A 23,205-nucleotide genomic window follows, 5' to 3' on the forward strand; every position below is an offset into this window, starting at 1 on the left:
GCGTGCACCACCACACCCAGCTAATTTTGTATTTTTAGTAGAGACAGGGTTTCACCATGTTGGTCAGACTGGTCTCGAACTCCTGACCTCAGGTGATTCACCCACCTCAGCCTCCCAAAGTGCTGGGATTACAGGCGTGAGCCACCGTGCCCCGGCCTTCCTTTACATTCTTACTGCTCCTGCCCCTTTCAAATGCTATTCCTTCCCCAGTTTGTCTTTCTCAAACACAGACCCATCTGACCATGTCACTGCCCCTCTCAGTACTCTCCAGTGGCTCATCCCACCTCAAAATAGGGTTCAAGCTCCTTACCAGCAGGCCAAGGCTGCCCACAATCTGTTCCTCCTCTCCCTCCATCATTCCCATCCCTCACCTCTATACCATGTCTGAGCCAAACACATTAGACTGTTTGGGGATCTCTGGCCCATGGTGCACACTCGTTCTTGCATCCCTTTGTGTGTCCTGTTTCCTCCCCCTAAAATATTCTTCCTCTCCCCACAAATGCAGGAGTCCATTCCTCCTCTATAATCCTGCGTTTTACCTTCTCACCTTCCCTGGTCCATTAATCAGAATGAATTCCTCCTTTCTCCCTAATTCTGGCATTTTATTTATCATAATACCTATCACAGCCAGTCTTTAAAAGGGCTCTTTGTAAATTTCTGTCCTTTTGCGATTAAATACTGAGCTTCATGAAGACAGAAATCTTGCCTTACTCATTTTAATATGTAGCAGCAACCATTGTATAAGTCCTCAATAAATTTCTTTTTTTTTTTTTTTTGACACAGAGTCTCACTCTGTTGCCCAGGCTGGAGTGCAGTGGCGCGATCTTGGCTCACTGCAATCTCCGCCTCCCAGGTTCAAGACATTCTTGTGCCTCAGCCTCCCAAATAGCTGGGATTACAGGCACCTGCCACCATGCCAGGCTAATTTTTTTGTATTTTTGGTAGAGATGGGGTCTCAAACTTCTGACCCCAAGTGATCCGCCCATCTCGGCCTCCCAAAGTGCTGGGATTATAGGCATGAGCAACCGCTCCCGGCCCTCAATAAATATTTTGTTGAATGATTTGAATTTTCTTCTCCAAAGAAAAAACCATGGGCCTACAAGGACCCCAAGTCAAGGAGAGAACCAGTCTGAAGCAAAGTAACAAGGACTAACATTTAAAATAGTAATTATTTTTATCTTCTGTTGAATTTAAAGCTACCCACAGTGATTTACCAGTTTTAATTCGCAGAAAATGCAACTTTGCTTTTTTTCCCTTCTGATTAGGTTCTTCATTACAAATCTCAAAGAGTTTTATATGCAGTTGCCAAAAATCTCTCTTTTGACAAATTGCACAGGAGGCATTTTGAGATTGTGTGATAGACTCGATTGAATTTAGGCCAAATCCTGTACACTTGTTTCACTCAAAACAAAAATACAGATGTAGGGCTACTCAAACATTTACCTATTTATTTTCTCCCAACCCTCCAAATTCATCTTTCTTTAAAAACAATCAATCGGATTCCTTTTAAATTAAATGCCAAGTAAACAATGCAAATAAAACTATTTTGTTTGCTGAGAAGTAATTGAAAATCTGCAACTAATTACAAATTGGCAAGCTCTGAGCCTACAAAGAGCTGAAACACTCTGCTGAGGCATTGTTTACAGCTGGGTTCAAAACTGGTTTCCTTACACCAGCCATCCACAAGTTATTAATCAATACTTTGCCAAGTTCTATACCTCACCTTCAAAAAATTGTAATAAACATTTCATTTTCAATATGGGCTTCATAAACAAAGCTGTTAAAAACTAGAGGAGGTTTAATTGGTTAGAACACACAAAGCCTGCTCTTGGGTTATGTGAATTGGCTTTTCGATTAAATACCCTGTTCTTCCTCAACTACTCAGGAACCTGCAACTTAGTTGAAATTAATATTCTGTCAGTCTGGTCACTGAGTCCCCTGTGGCACTCCAAGTGCCACAAGACCTTCTTTAATTGCATTTCTGGAGAAAAGCAACATGTTCATGGACCACAGAGACACGGGGACAACGAATTTAATTTGGCATTGCAACATGCAGGTAAAGTAGAATTTGCACATGACTTTGTTCTGAGTGGTGAAATTTAAAATATACATATATTTTAAAACATATTTTATATTTATATATAGTATATGTTTATATACTGTATAATATATTTTATATTTTTATATATAGTATATTTTACATATATATATGTAAATGTATAAATTTTTTTTTCCCAAATGCTCTTCCTCCAGATCTTCACTTGGCTGGCTTTTTCTTTTCCTTCAGATTTCAGTTGACTGTCACTCCTCAAAAAGACTCTCTGTCCACCTTACCTAATATCTCATATTTATTTCCTTTCTTCATTTATTTACTTGATTATTGTGATATACCACCACTAGACTGTAAGCTATGCGAGGACAGATTCCTTGTCTATCTCCTTCACTAGTCTCTAGAACTACTGTCTCTAACCCTAGTCTCTAAGAATGGTGCCCGGCACGTAGTAAGTTTTTAGTAAGTATTGGATGGGCAGACGGATAGACGGGTAGGTGGGTGGGTGGGTGGATGGATGGACTAAAGCGATGAATAAGGGAATCGAGTTAGGTTGGTTGGGACAAGCAGCAGAGTTAAGATAGAAATTGAATGCGAGGAAAAGGCATGACTCTGAAAATGGCTCCTCTGATAAGAAACCAAAGCCTGCTGTTCTAAATGCCAAAATTGGAAACAAGTATACAAACTAGTGCGTTTAGCAATGAGAGATGGTGAGAAATGCTACATAAGGATTTCTCTTTGCTGTTCACAAGGGTTGTTCTGTGAAAAAACAATGTAACCTGTCTCTGGCCCCAAAGGCTTGAACCAGAACCAGCAAGTGGAAATTACTCAAACACGTATTGTGCCTTCAGTGAGAAGCCTTCTCACTGAAAGAGCTGCCCTGGACAGAAAATGAGTAGTGAGATGATGCTGGTGGAAGTATTTATAGATGCAGTGCATGAGTACTTGGCAAGGATGCTATCAAAGGGGAAACTGACATCAAATGTTCTGTGGTTCTGGGTGATTTATCTGGTCCCTTCCCATCCCAGAGCTTTATGATTCTGTAATAATCAAGGGAGAAACGCATTACATAGTGGACAATTTTTTTTCTTTTTTTTTCTTTTTTTTTTTTTTTTTTTGAGACAGAGTCTTGCCCTGTCGCCTGGCTGGAGTGCAGTGGCACAATCTTGGCTCACTGCAACCTCCGCCTCCCAGGTCCAAGCGATTCTCTTGCCTCAGCCTCCCAAGTAGCTGGGACTATACAGGCACACACCACCACGCCCAGCTAATTTTTGTATTTCTTTTTTTTTTTTTTTGTAGAGATGGAGTTTCACCATGTTGGCCAGGATGGTCTCGATCTCTTAACCTCGTGAGCCACCGCGCCCAACCCTAACAATTATTTTTAAAAGGAGGAATTTAAATAAGCTGTGGATTATTCATTTTGTCCCATAAGAAGATAACTAAAAAATGACAAAAATGAACTGAACAAAAATGTTCTAACAAAATAATAAGGCTGAATTTTTAAAGTCTCTTCCACATCTTCTGTTCCCTGGGATGCCTTAGACGGGGTGTGCAGTATTTTAGGTACATCGTGAGCAAGGAGCCTGCATTCCCAGGGGGCGGCAGGGACAGCATGTAAGGTCTTAATCCAGCTCTGTGATCTGAAGGCAAAGCCTCTATGTGTGAAACACAGGGGTACCTCAAAAATAGAACAAGAGCACTCCATCTATGTGCGGATGACTGTCAAGGTCACTGAGACCTACAGTGATCTGGAAAATTAAAGCTCTCTGGCCGCCTTTCCTCTCAGGACATACTTCTGGAGATCAAAAAAAAAAAAATTACAAATTGATGATTTTCTGTTGCTGAGTCATTTTTCTTGCATTTCTTTCTGCTTTTCCTGTTTATCGTTGGTTTGATAGCTGAGCCGTAGGATCGATGCCTTTCAGCGAGTGTGAGGGAGAGAGCTGAGGATGGAGGTATGTCCCCTCTAGGCACATTTAGGCGGGGATGCTTAGGGCCTCCTGCAAGTCCTCAGATGTCCAGAGATCAAGATGAGTGTCTTGTCTGGTTAATGAAGTTTGGATTATTCACTGCACCACAATCTCATTCTTATCCTTGTCAATTGTTGGGGCAAATGGAATACTGAGAATGGAACGTAGGAAGGGAGTTTAGATTCCTCACCTGATTTCTAGCCAGTCTGATTCGTTGTCTTACCAGAGAGGCCTCATTTGGGCCATATGTAAAGTGGCACCATCCCTGGTGAGCACCCATAACGTTCCCTGTACCCACGTGTCCCTTCATCTGGGTAGATCCCACTCATCTCACAAGGCCCAGCTTCAATGTTAACTTCTGTTTGAAGCTCCCCAAGCCTTCAGACAGAATATTCTTTCCTCTGTGCTTCCTCACTCTCCTCTATAGCGCATTTGTCAGTTTATGTTATGGATTGTTCTGTACAGACTTGGCTCTCTTCTGAGGCTAGGAGATCCTTGAGGACGGGGAATGTGTTTCCTTTTTCTTTATATCTAGGATTCAGCACAGTTCTTGGTCCTCAATGAATGGCTGATGAATTGGAAAATAAATGACTGGACATCTGAAATATTAAAGGAATTAATATTTTGTGGGTGGAGAGAAATCAAGACATGTAAAGTTCAGTGTAAAATTAATCTTTTCTCCCCAATACAGTCTGATTAAACGGTGACAGTTTCTTCCTCTCACGAGCCACCTGGATCTTAATGGTTATTTTCTTATAAGACTGTTGAGTTTACAATACGACAGAACTGTGTTTACCTTGGAACGAGGGCTGTCCTCTATTAAGAAGCTTTCAGTACAGCCCAAGAGTCAAGTTATGGTGTTGTGGGCAGAAAGCCAGTAGGGAAAGCCTTGAGGAGAAAGCCCTCATGGAAGAGAAATGCTTTATCATCTGGTCCCTGAATCTTACGGAATTCAGCAGTGACCTAGCCGCATGATCCCGCAGTGAGGGCTTAACACGTTCCACGGCCTGAACTCGCTCTGAATGGACTCCAGATTCCCAATGATGCATGCAGCCCCTCAGGGTCAGAGGCCATCATGCTGCCAATCAGACAAGGCAGGTGGAATGTTGCACAGCTGCACTCTGGTTGCATTTCCCAACACCTCCCTGTCTCACGATGCTTGCACGTTGGCATGCTGTTCCTGCCACCTTGTCATAATTGTGTGTGTGGAGAGCCTGTCCCCAGTGCTGTTTTCTCAGGACAAGCTCAACTTCACTTCCTCCCGCCTTATCGAACCCTTTGTTTCCAAAATTGTTAATCAAGCCACTTGGGGGGTTGAACTCAACTCCTCCCTCCCAATATCCTCCCAGCTCAAAGTAATGAGAAAAACAATTGCCCATAGTGAGGATGTCCATGGTCCCCATGTTCCCCAGTCTATCATGCCTTAGACAGATACTGTTGAATTTTGTCAGTTGCATGTCCCACATCCTAATGGTGGTTATTTGGACATCTCTGCTTCAAGCCCAGCTTAAAAAACCATATGGCCCCAGATTCTTCAGTGCCACAGCTATGGTGCTCTTCCATGTTAAGAAACTTAACAGATGAAATATGGTTTTCCGAACCTCTTTTCATTTACCATCAAAATAACAAGCAACGTCTTGTATTTCAACAGAGACGTTCTTTTCACTCAGTTACTCTGCAAAGAATGTGCCCTTGTCTCTGCTGTAGATTTTTATTTTATTTGTAAATTGTGCGTGCTGCATGCTACGGAATACTGAAAAGCCATACACCCTGGCTTGTTGGTTGACACATAGTATGTGTGATTACAGATTGTTTGAATAACAGTGGACTATTGAACTGCCATCCAGATGTGTGTGGAGTTAACTGTGGGAATGTCCACAAAGGAGGATTATCTTTCTTGTTGCTGGGGCCAAGGCCCCCAGAAAGTGGAAACATAAGCATGGCAGCTACTCAAATAGAACAGTAGCTACAATTGGCTCTTCAGAAGCAAAATTAATCATTTTTTTAAAATTATGCATTGCAATTAAGACTGGGTTTGTTCTCTAAAAGTAAATCATGCGAAGAAAATGCCAAACAATAACAAAAAATTTGCAGCTTTCAATGCCCTTTGTGAATGGTTTCATCATTTTGTGTTTTTAAACGTTTAGAAATTCAGAACATTGTAGATTAAAGATAAGACCTCAACCATTGCAAGCCTCCGAGCCATCATCTTGTAGACTTGATCTGTGTTTCCTGCACTCTCTTCCATTCTTTGTACTGTACAGGATACTGTAAGCATTGATTAGTTGGTGTTCACAAATACTGGCCATGGGAAAACAATGCAGAATTCCCCCTGTAAACACTTACTTTCTTTCTTTCTTTCTTTCTTTCTTTCTTTCTTTCTTTCTTTCTTTCTTTCTTTTTTTTTTGAGACAGAGTCTTGCTCTGTCATCCAGGCTAGAGTGCAGTGGCGCAATCTCGGCACACTGCAACCTCCGCCTCCCGGGTTCAAGCAAGTCTCCTGCCTCAGCCTCCTGAGTAGCTGGGACCACAGGCACGTCCCACCACACATGGCTAATTTTTGTAGTAGAGACGGGGGTTTCATCATCTTGGCCAGGCTGGTCTCGAACTCCTGACCTCAAGTGATCTGCCCGCTTTGGCCTCCCAAAGTGCTGGGATTACAGGCGTGTGCCACGATGCCCATCCTTGAACATTTTCTTTAAAAGATATTTGAACCACAATGAGATACCACTTCCCACCTACTAGAATGGCTAAAATAAAACAGACAATAACAAGTGCTGACAAGGATATGGAGAAATTGGAACGCTCATGTGCTGCTGGTGAGAATGTAAAATGGGGTCACCACTTTGGAAAACAGTTTGGCAATCACTTAAAATGGTAAACATGGAGTTTACCCTATGATCCAGCATTTCCATTACTAGGTATCTGTATCCAAGACCCATGAAAACCTATGTCCACACAAAAACTTATACATGAATATTTATAACAGCATTATTTATAATAGTCAAAAAGTAGAAGCAACCCAAATGTCCAGCAACTGATGAGTGTATAAATAAAATGTGGTCTATTATTCAGCCATGAACAGGAATGAAGTACTAATCCAACATGGATAAACCTGAAAACATGCTCAGTAAAAGAAGCCAGATACAAGAGACCACATAGTCTATGAATCCATTGTATGAAATGTCTGGAATAACTAATCTATAGAGACAAAAAGTAGATTATTAGTGGTCACAGAGCACTGGAGAGGGGAAACTAAGAGTGACTATTAATGGGCCAGGCACGGTGGCTCACGCCTGTAGTCCCAGCACTTTGGGAAGCTGAGGCAGTCAGATCACTTCAGGTCAGGCGTTCAAGACCAGCCTGGCCAACATGGTGGAACCCCGTCCTACTAAAAATAGAAAAATTATCTGAGCGTGGTGGCACGCGCCTGTAATCCTGGCTACTCAGGAGGCTGAGGCAGGAGTATCACTTGAGCCCAGGAGGCAGAGGTTTGCAGTGAGCCAGGATCACGCTACTTTACTCCAGCCTGTCTCAAAAACTAAAAAACAAAAGAGTGACTGTTAACGGATATTGGGGTTTCTTTTGCAGTGATGAAAGTCTTCTAAAATTGATATTGATGATGATTGTACAACTCAGTGAACACACTAAAAATTCTTAAATTTTACACTTTAAATGGGTGAATTGCATGGTATGTGAATCATACCTCAATAAAACTGTTTACAAATGAAGATGAATGAAGATATTTTCAGATAAAAAATTTTTTAAGGTATTTGAAGGTGAGTTTTTAAAAATTATACTTAAAATTAGGATATCTTCAAAAATCAACATATCTGAACTTTTTTACCAGCGTAGAAAAAAGGGGGAAATGCTTTTCAATTTAATAGCTTATATCTTTTTTTTTCCTGGAATGAAAGATCTGTTACTTGTTCGACAGTGTCAATGCTTTCTATCTCTGGTTGGAATCTGCAGCAGTCAGTTGGCACCCAGCCATCAAATACCTAGATTTACCTTTGTGCAATAAAAGTCCCTTTAGCAATGCGTATTGAGATATATCATTTTGAACCTATTTTAAATTCTGTAGCAAGCAAGTAAAAAAAAAAATAAACCATGAAACATCAGGCAGGTCAAAGGAAACAAAGAAACGAATAGGAAATCCTCTCTAGATTCCGTTCCCACTTTACTTTCTGTAGTTTGATCTAAAGAAAAATGTGGAATTTCCTGCAGAGTGATTAATAGGCTAATGTGGTGACTGACAGGCACTCTGAGCTTGACCTGGCAGGTAAAGGCTAACTGGCACGTTAAGTTGATTACACAATTTCCTCTAAATAAGTTGACAAGTGGTTTGCACAGTTGCCTTGACTTTTGCCCTTATAAATGCACACTTATAAATGAATTGCTTTTTCAACTAAAGCAATCCTTATTTTAGATGTGACATGTGTTAAGTAAACAGCTTGATACAGAACCCCAGCATCCTAGCCTTCCTAGCCAGGTCAGATTATCAGAGTTGCTAGGAAATAAGAGTTTTGAGCCTGAAACTCAGCTTTGAGATGTGGTTGTATCCCTAGGGCATAAGAAACCCAAAACTATTTTTCTTCCCTCTAGTATTGTGAAGCAGATTATTAGATTTGAGAAGATGTGTTCCACAAATGGCTCGAAAGAGTCCAGGAGTGGAGGCTGCTAAATGGTTTGCTTAATTCTAATGCTTTGTACAGATCTCCTTTCAGGATGTCAAGTTTGTAGGAAAATGCAGCCTTTGGTTGGTATTTCTTTAAAAATATGACAGAGAAAAGATTTCTAGTTGGCATCTCTGTTCTATGATCGTTTTCACAAGAAGAAAATGTCCATTTATACTTCAGAGAATATGGTTTGTTGAGATATTTTGTTTTACAGATGTACTACTTCCTTCCATTTAAGGGGAGAGTTACAAAAAGCTATGATAAATGAACAGGAAATACAGTTTGAGATAATAAATCAAAATGCTCTTTAGGAAAATAACTATTTATTTGTAGATTTATAAGCCAGGCACCTTTATTGAACCTGATATATCCTGATTTGATAAGCAAGAGGAGATTTGCTAATGTTGATTTAGCTGGGACCTATTCTCGTGTGTGTGTGTGTGTGTGTGTGTGTGTGTGTGTGTGTGTGTGTGTCTTCCTGAATGAATTAAACATTTGGAAAATGAATTGATTTTTATTTGTATATACAAAGATAATACCATTTACGCTTTCCAGGTCTAGAATATGACAAGCCTTGAGTTCATCTGGAAAATAGAACATTATTAGGACTCAGAGGTTAAACGTACCATGCCACCATCAAAGTCTGTGAATGCTCCCCTGCAACAATGAGCAGACCCATTATAAATTGTCTTCATTCATGTTAACTCTTACGAAAGATGAAACTCGTCAGGCTTACAATGTTTACTACTTTCCAGAGATGACTCATGCAGTAATCTTTTTATTTATTTCATTATTTCACTCCATCGTCTGGAGGTACTCATAACAAAAGGATTGCCTTCCACTTTGTGGCTGGGGCTGGCTGTGTACTTGGTAAGGACCGGGCTAGTCCTTCCTGCAGTGTGGTTTCTCCTTGCAAGTCGTCAATATCCAGTAACCATTAACTATGAACAACATCCTCCACTCATTTCACTTCCTCCCCAGCTGGCCAGCGCCCTTTAGACATATTCATGAGCCGGGGGGAGATATTTCATGCCCAACCCTCTCTGCCTGTGGAAGGTTGGAGTCTCCTGAGGTTTGGATTTAAACTCCACATGGCAAACCCAAGTTTCAGGAACCTCCCACCCCAGTGGAATAGTCAAGAGAAGTTTCTGCTGTCTCTCATTTTTGCCTCTCAAGAGAGAACACTCTTAAAAAGAAAAAAATTATTTCGGTTATATACATTTTCAATCAAATATTTTAGAAATAAAAAATATAGGACATAATATAATGAACACCTTTCTTCCTGGTATAAGCTTTAGAGTTAATATTTTACAAATACAGTGAAGCCCCTGTTCAACCTCAAGTTTCCTTATAAGACCAAGTCTGCAGCACCTTGAAGAAATCCACATCAAATACTGGGACCCTCCCTGTGAAAGGAAACAGGGATGATATACTCAGGGAGGAAGAATGGACTTTTTCTTTGTTGGTTTGTGTTTTTAATATTCCAGATATTTGAACCATAAGAAATTGCCAGTATTCAATTGTTTTCTACTTACGGAAATGTCAGTTTTATGTGGGTCAGCCTCATAGCAGGGAGACAAGTGTCCCTTGCACATTACAGAAAAAAACTAAATCAAGCTCGCATCTCCTCTTGTATAAGCTATTAGCTTAGCCTCAGAATTAGCTTCCCTGCCTTAATTCTCAACCCCCTCCAATTCAGCCTCCACTCTCTTGCCACAACCATATAGATAAACCTGATAAAAGTTCTGGCTAAAAATTTAAAAATATTTCGTTGCAGAAATATCAGTGATTGGTTATGGTGTTCTACCCCCAGATTCTGCCGGAAGTGATATGGAACATATGGCATATGCTTACATTTTCTTCTTCTTCCTTTTTTTTTTTTTTTTTTTTTTTGAGACAGGGTCTGTCGCCCAGGCTGGCACAACCACGGCTCACTGTAGCCTTGGCCTCTCAGGCTCAAGCGATCTTCCCACCTCAGCCTCCCAAGTAGCTGGGACTACACGCACATGTCACCATGCATGACTTATTTTTAAATTTTTTGTGGAAACAAGGTCTTGCTGTGTTGCCAGGGCTGGTCTCAAACTCCTGGGTTTAAGCAATCCTCCCGCCTCCGCCTCCCAAAGTGCTGGGATTACAGGCATGAGCCAAGGCGCCTGGCCTACTATTGCACTTTCAATGTTGTCCCTTAACTGTGCATCGACATCCCTCCCTGTCGGAGCTCTTACTAGAAGCCAGCTACATTGCAGAGACAGTACGTTAAGCATCTTGTCTCATTTCATCCTCACAGCAAACTGAGATATCCAGGGGTAGAACAGGTTTTGTGGGACCTGAAGCATTTACAGTTTGGGGTACTCCCTGAAAGAAACATTAAACTCAGAGTAAGTTATGAAAGTTAATGATTGTCTAGGTCAAGAAAAGAAAGTACAATACATTTTTTAAAGCAGGCAAATACTACAGGCACCATAAAATGCAGGAAAAAAGTAGTTTTATTAATTAACTGATTGACACACATATAATACTTTTTTTCCCTATGTTTTTTGGCTGCATAATCCCTGGCCATTTCTTCACATAATAATTATGACTTTTTGTGGAGAGAATAAGAAGAGGGTTAACTTCTTCCTCTAGCATGGTTGATCAAAACTTGTTTTTTTTTTTAATGATTGAAAGTTTTATAAAAGCTTCTTTGGCTCCGTGGTTCAGTATTAGTAATGTCGTGGAAGTTTTTAAGATTGTTGTCAAATGAACATATCTCTCACTTTTTGTCTATATATGAGCTGTAGGATTTGGATTTTTTTTTCTCAGACTAGTTTCTGGCTCTATACATTTTGTTTTTGTGCCACCCACGTACCTCCAGTATCGAGTGCTCTCGCTATGTTCACATTACAGTAAGACCTCTGAGCCTGCACCTTTGTGTCCCAGTACTCCATGAGTTGACCATCTCTAGCTCAACACAGCGGACAGTGATTTAACCAGACATGGAAATGACTGTGGACATGTGAATCTATCCCACTACATCCAAAGTAAATTATCCCTAACTCAGCTTCCCCTTAGCTGGATCCCAAAAGTGCTCACAGCCACACCGATGCTATCCAACATGAAAGGGAATAGTAGAAAGTCAATCGTCCTAACCATGCATTGCAGTTACTGTATCTTATTTTTACAAAGATATTTGGCCAAGCGAACATATTGCTAAGACCTCTTTCAGGACCTTGGAAGGAGCCCAAACAAGTGAAGGACTGACCCTGAAGCCCAGAATGAAGCTGAGAAGCCACATGTGAATCTCCTAGCAGATTTGTGCAAGGTTATTCAGGTAGCAAGAGACAGAGCTGGGATTTAAACTCAAGTCTTTAGAGGCCAATTTAAGAATCTTTTAAATTATGCTAATTCATGTCTTGTATTACAAAACCTTTCCCTTCCGTATCCCACCTTAGTGCTCAGTAAGTACATAGCCATTGGTCAACATTTGCTACAGAAAAAATGGACATCTAAGTCTCAAAACAGGTTTGCTATGTTCTTGATCATATTTGGGCCAACTTCCTTGAAGACTCTGGAATTTCATGTCTATTTGAAATCAATTTTATGATATAGAATTTCAGATAAATCTGTACGAAACAAAACTCACTGCCTCTACTCCACCCATGTTTTAGAAACCATGTTGCTCCTCATTCATCTGGGAGTATTTCTCAGCATGCCCCAAGGACTGATAAATATAGTACAGTCCTTCGGTTTATCCTGGTGTCCCTAAGAGTCACAGTTCGGAAATGGTGGGACACTTTTAATTAGAAGGGGGACAGCCAGCAGCGACCCTGCTTTCAGTGCCCTGGCACCTACAGAAAAAAGCCTTTCTGTCTGATAAACCCTCTGGTGTGTGCAGCCCACCGCTGTACACATGGGCGGAACTCGCTCTCACAGAACAAGTGTGTTTGCCAAAACAGGGAGTGAAGTATCTTGCAAGGCCACTTGTTCCAGAAGAAAGACAGGATAAGGGAAGTGGCAGAAACAGTGATAGGGAAGGAGTTTTTCCACGCTAACAAGCGTGAACCGATAAGCCTGACCTTACAGACAAATGTTGAGGGTCCTAAGAGCACCTCTCAGGCCAAAATTAACTGAGCAAATTTGACTTGGCTTCCCATTTTATAATGGAAAAAATTCCTAGGGAGAAAGAAAACTCAACATTGGCTGCTATCACGGCTGATGGATTTGACTTCTTATCTGCCAGATTTTCCTACTAAACAAGTCAATGGAATCGCTTTCTAATATGTCCGAACTAGAAGGTTGCGTGATAAAAATATGTTAATAATATTATCATTCTTACAGTCCCTGGGCCAAGAATGTTTACGGTCCTTATCTCATTTAATCCTCACAAGAACCCTCTGGGGCTATTTCAATTTACAGACGAAGACAGTTAGACTCAGAGAGATCCAGTCATTTACCCAGCCCAGTCACACAGCCAACAAGTGGTGGAGGCCAGATTTGAACCAGGGCAGTCAGACTCGGAGGCCTGTGCATTTATCCACTGTTACACAGTGAGGTCCATCTGAATCGTATTCCTGTTTCCCTCCTCGGGACTCCACCGGGCCTCCAAACACTTCCCATAAATGGGGAATGCCTTAAGACACTCTCTGAATGTTACCCTGTGATGTAGGTAAAGCAAACAGGAGCTGTTTTTATCATCTGCCACAAGTATTCTTACTAGCATGCATTGCTTGATGACGGGGATACGTTCTGAGAGTTCATCGTTGTGCGAACATTACAGAGTGTGCTTACACAAACCTAGATGGTAAAGTCTACTACACACCTAGGCTGTAAGGTATATCCTATAGTGCCTAGACTACACTCATGTACAGCATTTTACTGTCCTGAATACGATAGGCAGTTATAACACAATGGTTAAGTATTTGTGTATATAAACATAGAAAAGTTACAGTAAAAATACTGTATTATAACTATAGTTTCCGTTGTTGACCAAAACGTTGTTAGGCGGCCGATGACCGTAATTGTTTTGTTTTGTTTTCTCTTGGGGTACCTAGAATAAAACATAAGAATATTGGTAAGGGAGCAAAATAAATATGTATTGGTCCCCGAAAGGCTTGATACATGCTTGATTCTTCACCCTTACCTGTTGACTGGGTTGTGTAGAAGGAGGCCCTCAAGGAGGAATACGGAGAGTGTGGCTTCTTCCTTCTGGCAAACTCAGAGTTCAGCGCTGCCCCTTTGGGGGCTGGAACAAGGTTCCCCATGTGTTTCTCAGTTGTACCTAGCAATTTCCCTAGGAAGTTTTTGAAGTTTCCAGGGGTGGCAGCCACACTCATATGGCCCGGCTGGAGGGTACAGTGGCAATCCAACGCCCAGACAGGGTCCTGGACGTTGGACTCCTAGACCAAAGCGGAGAGGAAGTGATGGGTCAAGGCGACAACAGGGAGCCTTAGGAGAATGTGTGCTCCAACCCCTCATCTCATAGGTGGAGAAACTGAGGCCCAGGTAGAGGAAGTGACTTGCTAAAGGTCACTCAGCTAATCTTGGTGGAGCCAGCACTAGGATTCCTGACAAGAGACCCCTTCCACCATAGGCTGCTGACATGCCCGGCTCAGGGCAACATCACCCACTCAGACAGGTACCTCCCACGGCAAAGCCTAAATACACAATGTTAGATTAGTCATACAGCGATCCAATTTGGGGTTGCATTTGAAAATTGTACTGAAAACAACAATAGCCAGAGAGGCTTTGCCCATTTTTCTCAGGTGGCTAGATTCTCAGTGTAGAACACTAAAAAAGCTATTTAAATTAACTCTATTTTATTCGTACAGTTGGGGACTCATCTATAATAACACATGTTGTCACATTACCTGAGCCAGTCATGTTTTCTCCAGATTTATATTCCACAGCAGAGATGCAGGGAAGTTGCCCAACAAGTCCTTTATTACTTATTCTGAAAGCCAAGATGTGCCCTGGATAATTATACACATGTACAAATAACCCACACACAAATGACACCTGTTACTCTTTTTTTTTTAATTGAGAAACCTTGTTTAAATATACTTGGAAAGGGATGGGAAAAATCAAATTATTGTTCACATCAATCTATCTTTGCCATGAGAATATTTTTAGAAAATGTTTGGTCTTTTTTTTTTTTTTTTTTTTGAGACGGAGTCTAGCTGTCGCCCAGGCTGGAGTGCAGTGGCATGATCTCCGCTCACTGCAAGCTCCGCCTCCTGGGTTCACGCCATTCTCCTGTCTCAGACTCCTGAGTAGCTGGGACTACAGATGCCCGCCACCATGCCCGGCTAATTTTTTTTTTGTATTTTTAGTAGAGACGGGGTTTCACCGTGTTAGCCAGGTTGGTCTCGATCTCCTGACCTCGTGACCCACCCGCCTCAGCCTCCCAAAGTGCTGGGATTACAGGCGTGAGCCACTGCTCCCAGCAGAAAATGTTTTGTCTTACATGCTTTAAGTATATTCTTATCAAAACCTTGGAGTTACAGATTTAGTTCATTTGAATTATGGAAAAGTCTACCGTATGACCCAATGAGTAAAACCAATCTTCATTGTCAAATAAAAAAACCAGGTAGACTGATTTTCTAACAGAACAAGTCTGACATGATTTTTTTTCTGTTTAAATATGTGCATTAATACATGAACCAAGGACAACCACATCACTTCTGTTCTAATTCTAGGGTAGTTGCGAAGCCAGTCCAGTGGCCTTAGGTGGATTTATGGAGTGTGGAGCTTTAAGCCTGTCTGTGAATTTGGCATATGGGGCAGAAGGCACTGCCACCTTCAGTACTGCTTACTGACACTCTATTTGCTTTGTCCTCACAAGACTTTCTCAGAAAAACTACATTCTTTGAAAATGAGGTAGGGGGTGGAAAACGTGAAACCATGAATGAAGATTGTCAAAAGTTGCACCACCCTAGTCTACAATACATCTGAATTCAGATCATCCCAACAAGGGTTGAATGCTGCTTCACCCTTGATAGGAATACGTGTAAGACAGGGAGGAAACTCAGAGCTGTAGCTGGGATCTGTGGCCCTTGATGAAAGGAGTAGCTGCTTACAGCAGTCCTTCGTATTGCCTGTTTGCCTCTATGGAGGTTTTTACACTTCAGGCAGAGCTACTTAGTAAAGCGGGAGAAGGCATTTAAGGAAAGAGAGGGAAAAGAACTGCAAGATACCTGGATTGCTTTTAGCAAATAATACATATAGGAGGGACCGGGAAATCAGTTCCCTTAAACTTAGCTATGCTCTAGTTTGAAGACTTCAAGAAAAATCCTTCTAGATACTGACAAGAGGCCATATACCCAGGCATTTTTTGCAACACTGGAGTAGCAGAAATTTAGAAGCAACATAAATGTTCATCATTTGGGAAGAGGGTCAATGCAGTAGCATACTATATAGCTGTTAAGTGAACCTTGCACACATATATGCAGTTTGAAACTTACATTGAGTCAAAAGATAATTTTCAAATATGCTATACACAAAGTATTATGCATGTTGATATATATGTAGTAAAAGTATAAAAACAGGGACAAGCTTCAGGTTAGTAGTTACTTGGAGGTAGAGATGAATGAGGAGGAACTGTCACATGTTATCTTATCAAAAGACCAGCTCAGCCTTCCATGGGATTAAATCAATTATTGTCTTTGGGGAGAAACAAAGAGACTGACTTTTTTTTTTTAGTTTTGTTTTTGTTTTTGTTTTTGTTTTTTGAGGTAGGTTCTCACTCTGTCGCCTACACTGGAGTGCGGTAGCACGAGCATAGCCCACTGCAGCGTCAAACTCCTGGGCTCAAATGATCTCCCCACTTCAACCTCCCAAGTAGCTAGGACTATAGGCATGCACCACCATGCCTGACTAATTTTGTAATTTTTTTTTTGGTTTTTTTGTTTGCTTGTTTTTTGAGAGAGGAGGTCTCACTGTGTTGCCCAGGCTGGTCTGGAGCTCCTGGACACAAGCAATCCTTCCTCTTCAGCCTCCCAAAGTGCTGGGATTATGTGAGCCACCACACCTAGCCAAGACTGATTTTTAAACCTGTGTCTTGTGCAACACTCTAATGGCAGAAAGGGCTTTAGAGTTTCAACTTAGGCCTTTGTGGGAGAACAAACTAACTGAGCTGCCTCTCACCTAGGATACTCCTACAGCCCAAACTATGAGTTCAAGAGAATTCTGTCTTGGAAAGGGCTGAGTCTTATTAGACTGCTTATCCCTAATACCCTGCAGAGTCATCCCTCATTTATTTTTTAATGAAATTTGACAAAATATGTACACTAAGTCTCCTGTAGAATGGCCATAATTTGTGCTTAGGAATGCATAATTTTATCAGGATCTCTGTAATTAGATATTGTGCAATAGAATAAAAAGCAAATACTGTGTGTCCCATGGCAACCTCGGCCTTTAGTATCTCACTATCTTTGAGATAACAAAGGTTTCCACAGACACACGTACCACATGGGATTTTTAAGTAGACATCCAGGAAGAGAACGAAAGTTCCCCTGTTGGTTTTCCCCTATTTTTAAGGGTGAGTGTATGAATGTGTGTTTTGTTCTCTTCCTTTTATATTGCCTCCTGGATTTTGGTTGTTTTCCTTCATCTGTCCGGACTGTAAATGTGGATATGAAGGTTCATAGTCCTGTAGAATAACGTCAGTGCTTGAGCTAGTGTTTGGTGTGAAGTACCTATCTTTTGAAGGGAGAGAAAAGAATTACGACTGTGGTAAGATTTAAGAGGACAGAATTAAGATTATGTAAGGGTTGAAGAAAGGTTTGCTGGGAATGTGGTGTGTGTTTTAGCAGAGACCCCAATGACCTGCCAGGGCACGTAGAGAGAGCAGGCTACTTGAGGGCAGGGAGTGGACCACCGCCATTTCTGTGACCTCACATCTGGCATGGCCAGGCACACAGTAGGTGCTCAATAATTAACTCCCTGCTGTTTCTCTAATCATGTAGAGGAAAACAACAATGTTCAGTAATTAACTGTTTAAAAAAAAAAAAAAAAAAAGCCCTGCAAGCTGCATCTTTGCTTCTAGACCAGGAGACAGCTGCCCACATCTCATGGGGATGCAGTTAGGACATAATTTAAAATATCATCCATTTCTTCTAAAATGTATAGTTTCTTTGGAGGCAATTGTAGCCACTTTTGTAAATAGGACCAATAAAGGGGATAAAATTGTCCATCACTCCACTGAAATAAGGAAATAGAGCAAGAACCTAGGAGTTATAGTACTCTACTAGAGATTACACATTATAGAATAGTGCAGAAAGCAAGCCACATGAAAGGGTCAATTTAATGTCGCATCCTGCAGAGGTGAGGAGTTGATCTCCAACTATTCTCATTGGTTACACAATCACATTGAGGTATTTAAATCCTGGCAGGTGGGAGCCTTTGCTTCCTTTGCTCAGCAGTGAATTCACATGGTGGTGTGGTAGGCAGAGGTTGCACGGCATTCTCTAATAGCTACAACTTACCTAGTCTTATCCAGTGTAGGTACCAGGGAAGTGATTACACATGTTCAGATACATCAATTTAACAGTAATCAAAGAGTTCTTTTAACTTAGAACTCAGGGAAGTCAGGTCTGTCTTCTCAAGCTGAGAAGAACCAAAGTCATGGTATAGACATAACCATACACAGGTAATGTAAAACTATAAGCTGAAAACAGGTATAGAAAAAACACGAGAAGATGCAGTTATGAGAGGGTTGCAGATGCTAATGACCAATTCCTCCCAACTAAGCTGTGGTGAGACCCAGAGTCAGGAGCTACCAGGACTGAATCCAGCCTGGCTCCAGCCAGGGTCCCCTTCTCTGTTGTCATACTGATCCCATTTTGTCCTCTGATCCCCTTCTGTCTTTTCCAGGTTTGTGCTATTCTGATTACATTATCGACTAGTCTGAAGCAGAGCTGATATCTCTTTACTGGGGAGTCAGCTTCACCAGCCACAGCTGCTGAAAGAATAGCTTGGAGATTTCACCCACTGCATTTCTGTTGCTCAAACTTTCTGACCTTTGTGCTATTTGAGAAATCTTTGAAATGCTGAAGGTATGATTCTCCTTCAGGGGGAACATGCTTTGGAAAAACGCCCACTTAATAAAATGTATTTTCTTTCTGCTGTGGCTGCCAGGGTTTTTATAAGGCCCATTTGCTTTGGCTAGGTGAAGAACAGCTTCTAGAATAGATGTTGCCTCCACTTAGGAAACTATGGATTGTTTTCTGTATTGAACTATCACACTACAGTATTAGTGTTTGGGGAAGAAAGAATTCTGCTGCCTGGTTGGTGTTCTGCTATTTACCACCTTAAAATTCATCCCATTGGGGTTACAGTGGCTTGGCAGTCTCTTTTGGGTATAGTGTGGACTTATTTTTGGTACTTCAGCTCACTTACATGGACTTGTTTTTTGCCAATGCCCTTTTTTTTGTATGATAGAGGTCTATAATTTGTGGACTCCGAAGCCACATTTTACAAATCAATAAGAAAGACATGAAGCCTGAAAAAGGATTTTTTTCCCTGATTTGTATGTGTATCTTACATAAAATTTCTTCTGAATTAAATTAGATTTAATTATACATTGGAAAAAATTACCTTTAAAAGGATCAGAGTTTATAAAATAGATGCAGCCCTGAGGCAATGGTGTTATATGAACATTCTACCTATAACATATACAGATTTGCGATGTTATCAGCTGTTAGACTCAACAACTAATTTTTGAAAAAAGAATCCTTTGCCAGGTTTATACACATAAGAGAAACAGCCAAAAAACTTTACTCTTTTAAATATAGTAATAATAATAATACAACCTGGAGTTTCATAATCAGAAAGAACAGATGTCCCCAAGACACTTTTGTCAACTCTAGAAAGGGATTAAGTTTGTCTTTTATTTTTTGTTTTTTTCCCAAAATTACTATCCTCAGAGAGGGAGGAAGTATGCAAATCCTAGAAAGAGTTTATTCTCCTTAAAAAGAGAGAATTTTTCCTCCAGGGTTATTGTTTGCTCTTGAGACAAAACCTGTAATTACTATTATCTGATAGTGGATAGCATGGCATGCACTATTTGCAAAGAATTTTTTCCATCATTGTTTTCATTGGCCATTCGGAGATATAATTTGGTGATGAAAATTAGCTATTTTCCCCTGGTAAGGGAAAAGAGACTATGCAAGAGCAAAAATAGACTTTTTTCCCCAGACTTCTGTTCTGCCCACCCAGAGTTGAAGTCGCCAGGAGCAGAGTACGATTATTTTTTGTGAATATATTCATATGAAAAGAATTTGATATTTCTTTCTCTCACGGTTGGGAAAGCCTCAATTTCAGCTTATATCCTTGACTTTGTGGGGCTTATAAAAGAGAAAGAAAACCCTTTTGGAAAGAAACCCTTTAGGTCAGAATGAATCAAACCAAGAGAATTTCCAAGCATCCTTTCCACCATCAAGTCTAAAACCGTAAGAAGAAGAACAGTATACACAGCACAGGTCAGGATCGTGGAGCCAGGAAGAGATCCAGCACACAGACGTCTCGCTGCAACTTGATGTAAGTGTGTAAGTTGGACCGCGAGAGAAAATAAAGCTGGCATTCTGTTCGGGACATTGCACTCTGCAAAAACAAGAAAACTTTGGGAAAATGTTAAGCCCAAAGCAAGCACGTAGAGGTTCCTTAGAAGGTACAACCACGGAGAAAGGGACTGTTGACTTCTCAGGAAGTTATGAAATCTCCTATGTAAAATGTAGTCATGTTTTTGTTATTACTTGATTTAACACTCCAGGAACTTAGCCCAAGCCAGCTGTGATCCTCAGGCTGCCCCGCTCATTAAAATCCCCCCCTTTCGATTCAGACTCCCTCTACCATGACTGACTGCTGCCCAGCCTGCTGTCTGTCAACTGATTCTCTGTAGAATTCAGGAATGTGCCTGTTCAGTTCTCCCAGGAAGTTTCTTCTTAACTGCTGCTTTTCTATCTACAAAAGTAAAAGTTCATTGTAGAAATTCTGGAAAATTCTGAAAACCACAAAGGAAAAGTTCACGGCACAGTAATTCTCACCTGTACACACAGTGTACTGTTAAAACTTTGATGATATAAAGCTGTTAATATTTTTTAAGCATTCACACTAATTCTGCAGATACCAAGAGCTGCAAGAAATCACCTAACATGGAAGAACTGAGGCTTTCAAACCTCATTCTTAAGGACAAAGGCCACATCGTCTCTGTCTCTATGCCCTGGCAGCTGGCCCGGCACCCAGCATGCAGGGGGGCACAGAGTGTCTGCAGCATCCACAAACTTGGGGTTTCCGAGGAAAGGGAAGGCAACAAACTAGAATCGGTCGAGGAAAGAGGAAAAGAATTAGTACTTCTCTCAAATGGAGACTATAAAATATATTCCTCAATGATGACATTTTTCTGAAAATGTCAAAAATGTGTTCATAAGATGATTTGGGGACTGGGGCTCAAAGGTTTCCAAGGCTGTTCAGAAGATAGGTTTGCTTAGCTGGGCGCGGTGGCTCATGCCTGTAATCCCAGCACTTTGGGAGGCTAAGGTAGGCAGGAGTTGAGGCCAGGAGTTCAAAACCAGCATGGCCAACAGGGCGAAACCCTGTCTCTACTAAAAGTACAAAAATTAGCCGGGCATGGTGGCACACGCCTGTAATCCCAGCTACCTCAGGAGGCTGAGGCACGAGAATCACTGGAACTCAGGAGGTGGAGTTTGCAGTGAGCCGAGATTGTGTCACTGCACTCCAGCCTGGGTGACAGAGCGAGACTCTGTCTCAAAAAAAAGAAAGAAAGAAAGAAAGAAAAGTTTGCTTCAAATTCTGTGACATATCTGCCACCCATAGCAGAAAGATGCCCGCTTGGGAAAGCAGACCCCAGCAGATGCTCTTTGGGAAAGGGCCATTATCTGCCAGGGTGGGGGCCACACTATCCACCTTCAGTACTTGATTCCTGGTGGAGAGTGGGTTAATGAAGAATAGTGGAGAGGTAGGAGTGCTTGGTATCCAGGTCCTTATAACTTACCAGGGTCTGCACGTGGACCAAATGTCCCTGCACGGAGCAGCGCCCATAAACAGATTACAGAACAGCCATTCGTTAATCCCAAAACAGTTTTCTGTCAGTTAATTAGAAAATTCATCTTATTTTGCCTCCAGGCCCTGTAGCCTTATTGCATTTGCACATATTTCAAAATGTTTCAAGTACTGACCAGATAACATTAATGAATATATTAGATAGGCAAACGCTTTTAAACAAAAAATAATAAACATACTTGTGTGTATATATATAAAAAATGTTAATTTCGTCTGGAGCCAAACAGGTAATTTTCCCTTCAGCATTTTTTCAGTCGGCTAAGACAGGTTGGCCTAGGAGTGCAGTCAGCCTGTCTGCAGTCTCTGGCTTGACTTGCATACCAGGGTCAGAAACAGACAGCGAGATGATCTGATTGGCCCAAGTCCAGAGCATGCTCACAAGGGCTTCTTTGATGAAAGGGTTCTTGGTAAGTACTGTACCAAAAGCAGCCTGCCACCCTCCTTTCAAAGATACCCATTTAGAGTAATTCCCAGAAAGGAAAAAAACAGCAAGAAAAAGAGAGAGGGAGGGGAGGAGAGGGAGAAAGAGCTGAACTACGGGATCACCGCAAGAATAATTATGCTCCGTGGCATGGAGAAAGGGGTAAACGTTATTACAAGTAAACTGTTGGATGTGGAACTAGCTGGTTGGCAACTCCACAGGCACATAAGGAATGTGCAATTAAGCTCATTAAAACATCATCATTATGCTTATCAATCTTTTTCCAAAAGGGGTGGGGCGGGGCAGTGTGTTACGGCATGACTGCTTTTGCAGATAAAGATCCCGGGCTACCTAGTTGCCTCTCTCAGCGAACAAAATCAGCCGTTCAGTTCCACGCAGCATTTACACTTAGGCAGGCTGGCTCCGACTACATGACACTGGAGTCATGCCTGCACTCTGGGGGAGGCATCCAGGAGGCTGTCTTCTCTCAGCGGGCATGCTTCCTTCTGCTGTGATCTCCATCAGAAAAGCCGGTCTTTATTAAACACCTACTACATGTCCAACACTGGTGTTCAGGAAAATTCAGAAATACTACATATGATGGAAGCCCTGCCCTCTAGGTACTGTTAGCTTAGTTGGAGAGGTGAAATCCAGTCTATGAATCTAGAATATGTCATTAAAATATTTTTTTCTCTCTATTAGCCCCTAATAGGCCAATAGAGATATCCAGCAATAAAAGGCAAATGTAAGCCTGCTTTCTTTAAGATGCATCATTTGGCTGGGCACAGTGGCTCACGCCTATAATCCTAGCACTTTAGGAGGCCGAGCCAGGAGAATCCCTGACTCCCAGAGCTCAAAACCAGCCTGGGCAACATGGCAAAATCCTGTCTCTACAAAAAGTACAAAAAATTAGTCAGGCGTGGTGGTGTGCCTGTAGTCCCAACTACTCGAGAGGCTGAGGTGGGAGGATCACTGGAGCTCAGGAGGTCGAGGCTGCAGTGAGCCATAATTGCGCCACTGCACTCCAGC

The 23,205-nt window shown here is 41.5% G+C and overlaps 1 protein-coding gene across 8 annotated transcripts in view; it reads left to right on the forward strand.

The window, feature by feature from the left end:
• Positions 1-23,205, forward strand: part of VTI1A (vesicle transport through interaction with t-SNAREs 1A) — a 505,013-nt gene that overhangs the window by 286,883 nt on the left and 194,925 nt on the right. For 2 of the 8 annotated variants that reach the window (XM_063710515.1, XM_055352168.2), the window contains one exon: positions 3,350-6,204. The exons of the other annotated variants lie outside the window; for them this stretch is intronic. In XM_063710515.1, the coding sequence (XP_063566585.1) occupies positions 3,350-3,422 (73 nt within the window). In that variant the 3' untranslated portion in view covers positions 3,423-6,204. Of the gene's footprint in view, positions 1-3,349; positions 6,205-23,205 lie in introns of those variants that run through there. 8 annotated transcript variants of the gene reach the window in all.

The sequence above is a fragment of the Gorilla gorilla genome, chromosome 8 (assembly GCF_029281585.2).
Source record: "Gorilla gorilla gorilla isolate KB3781 chromosome 8, NHGRI_mGorGor1-v2.1_pri, whole genome shotgun sequence".
NCBI classification, from domain to species: Eukaryota; Metazoa; Chordata; class Mammalia; order Primates; family Hominidae; genus Gorilla; species Gorilla gorilla.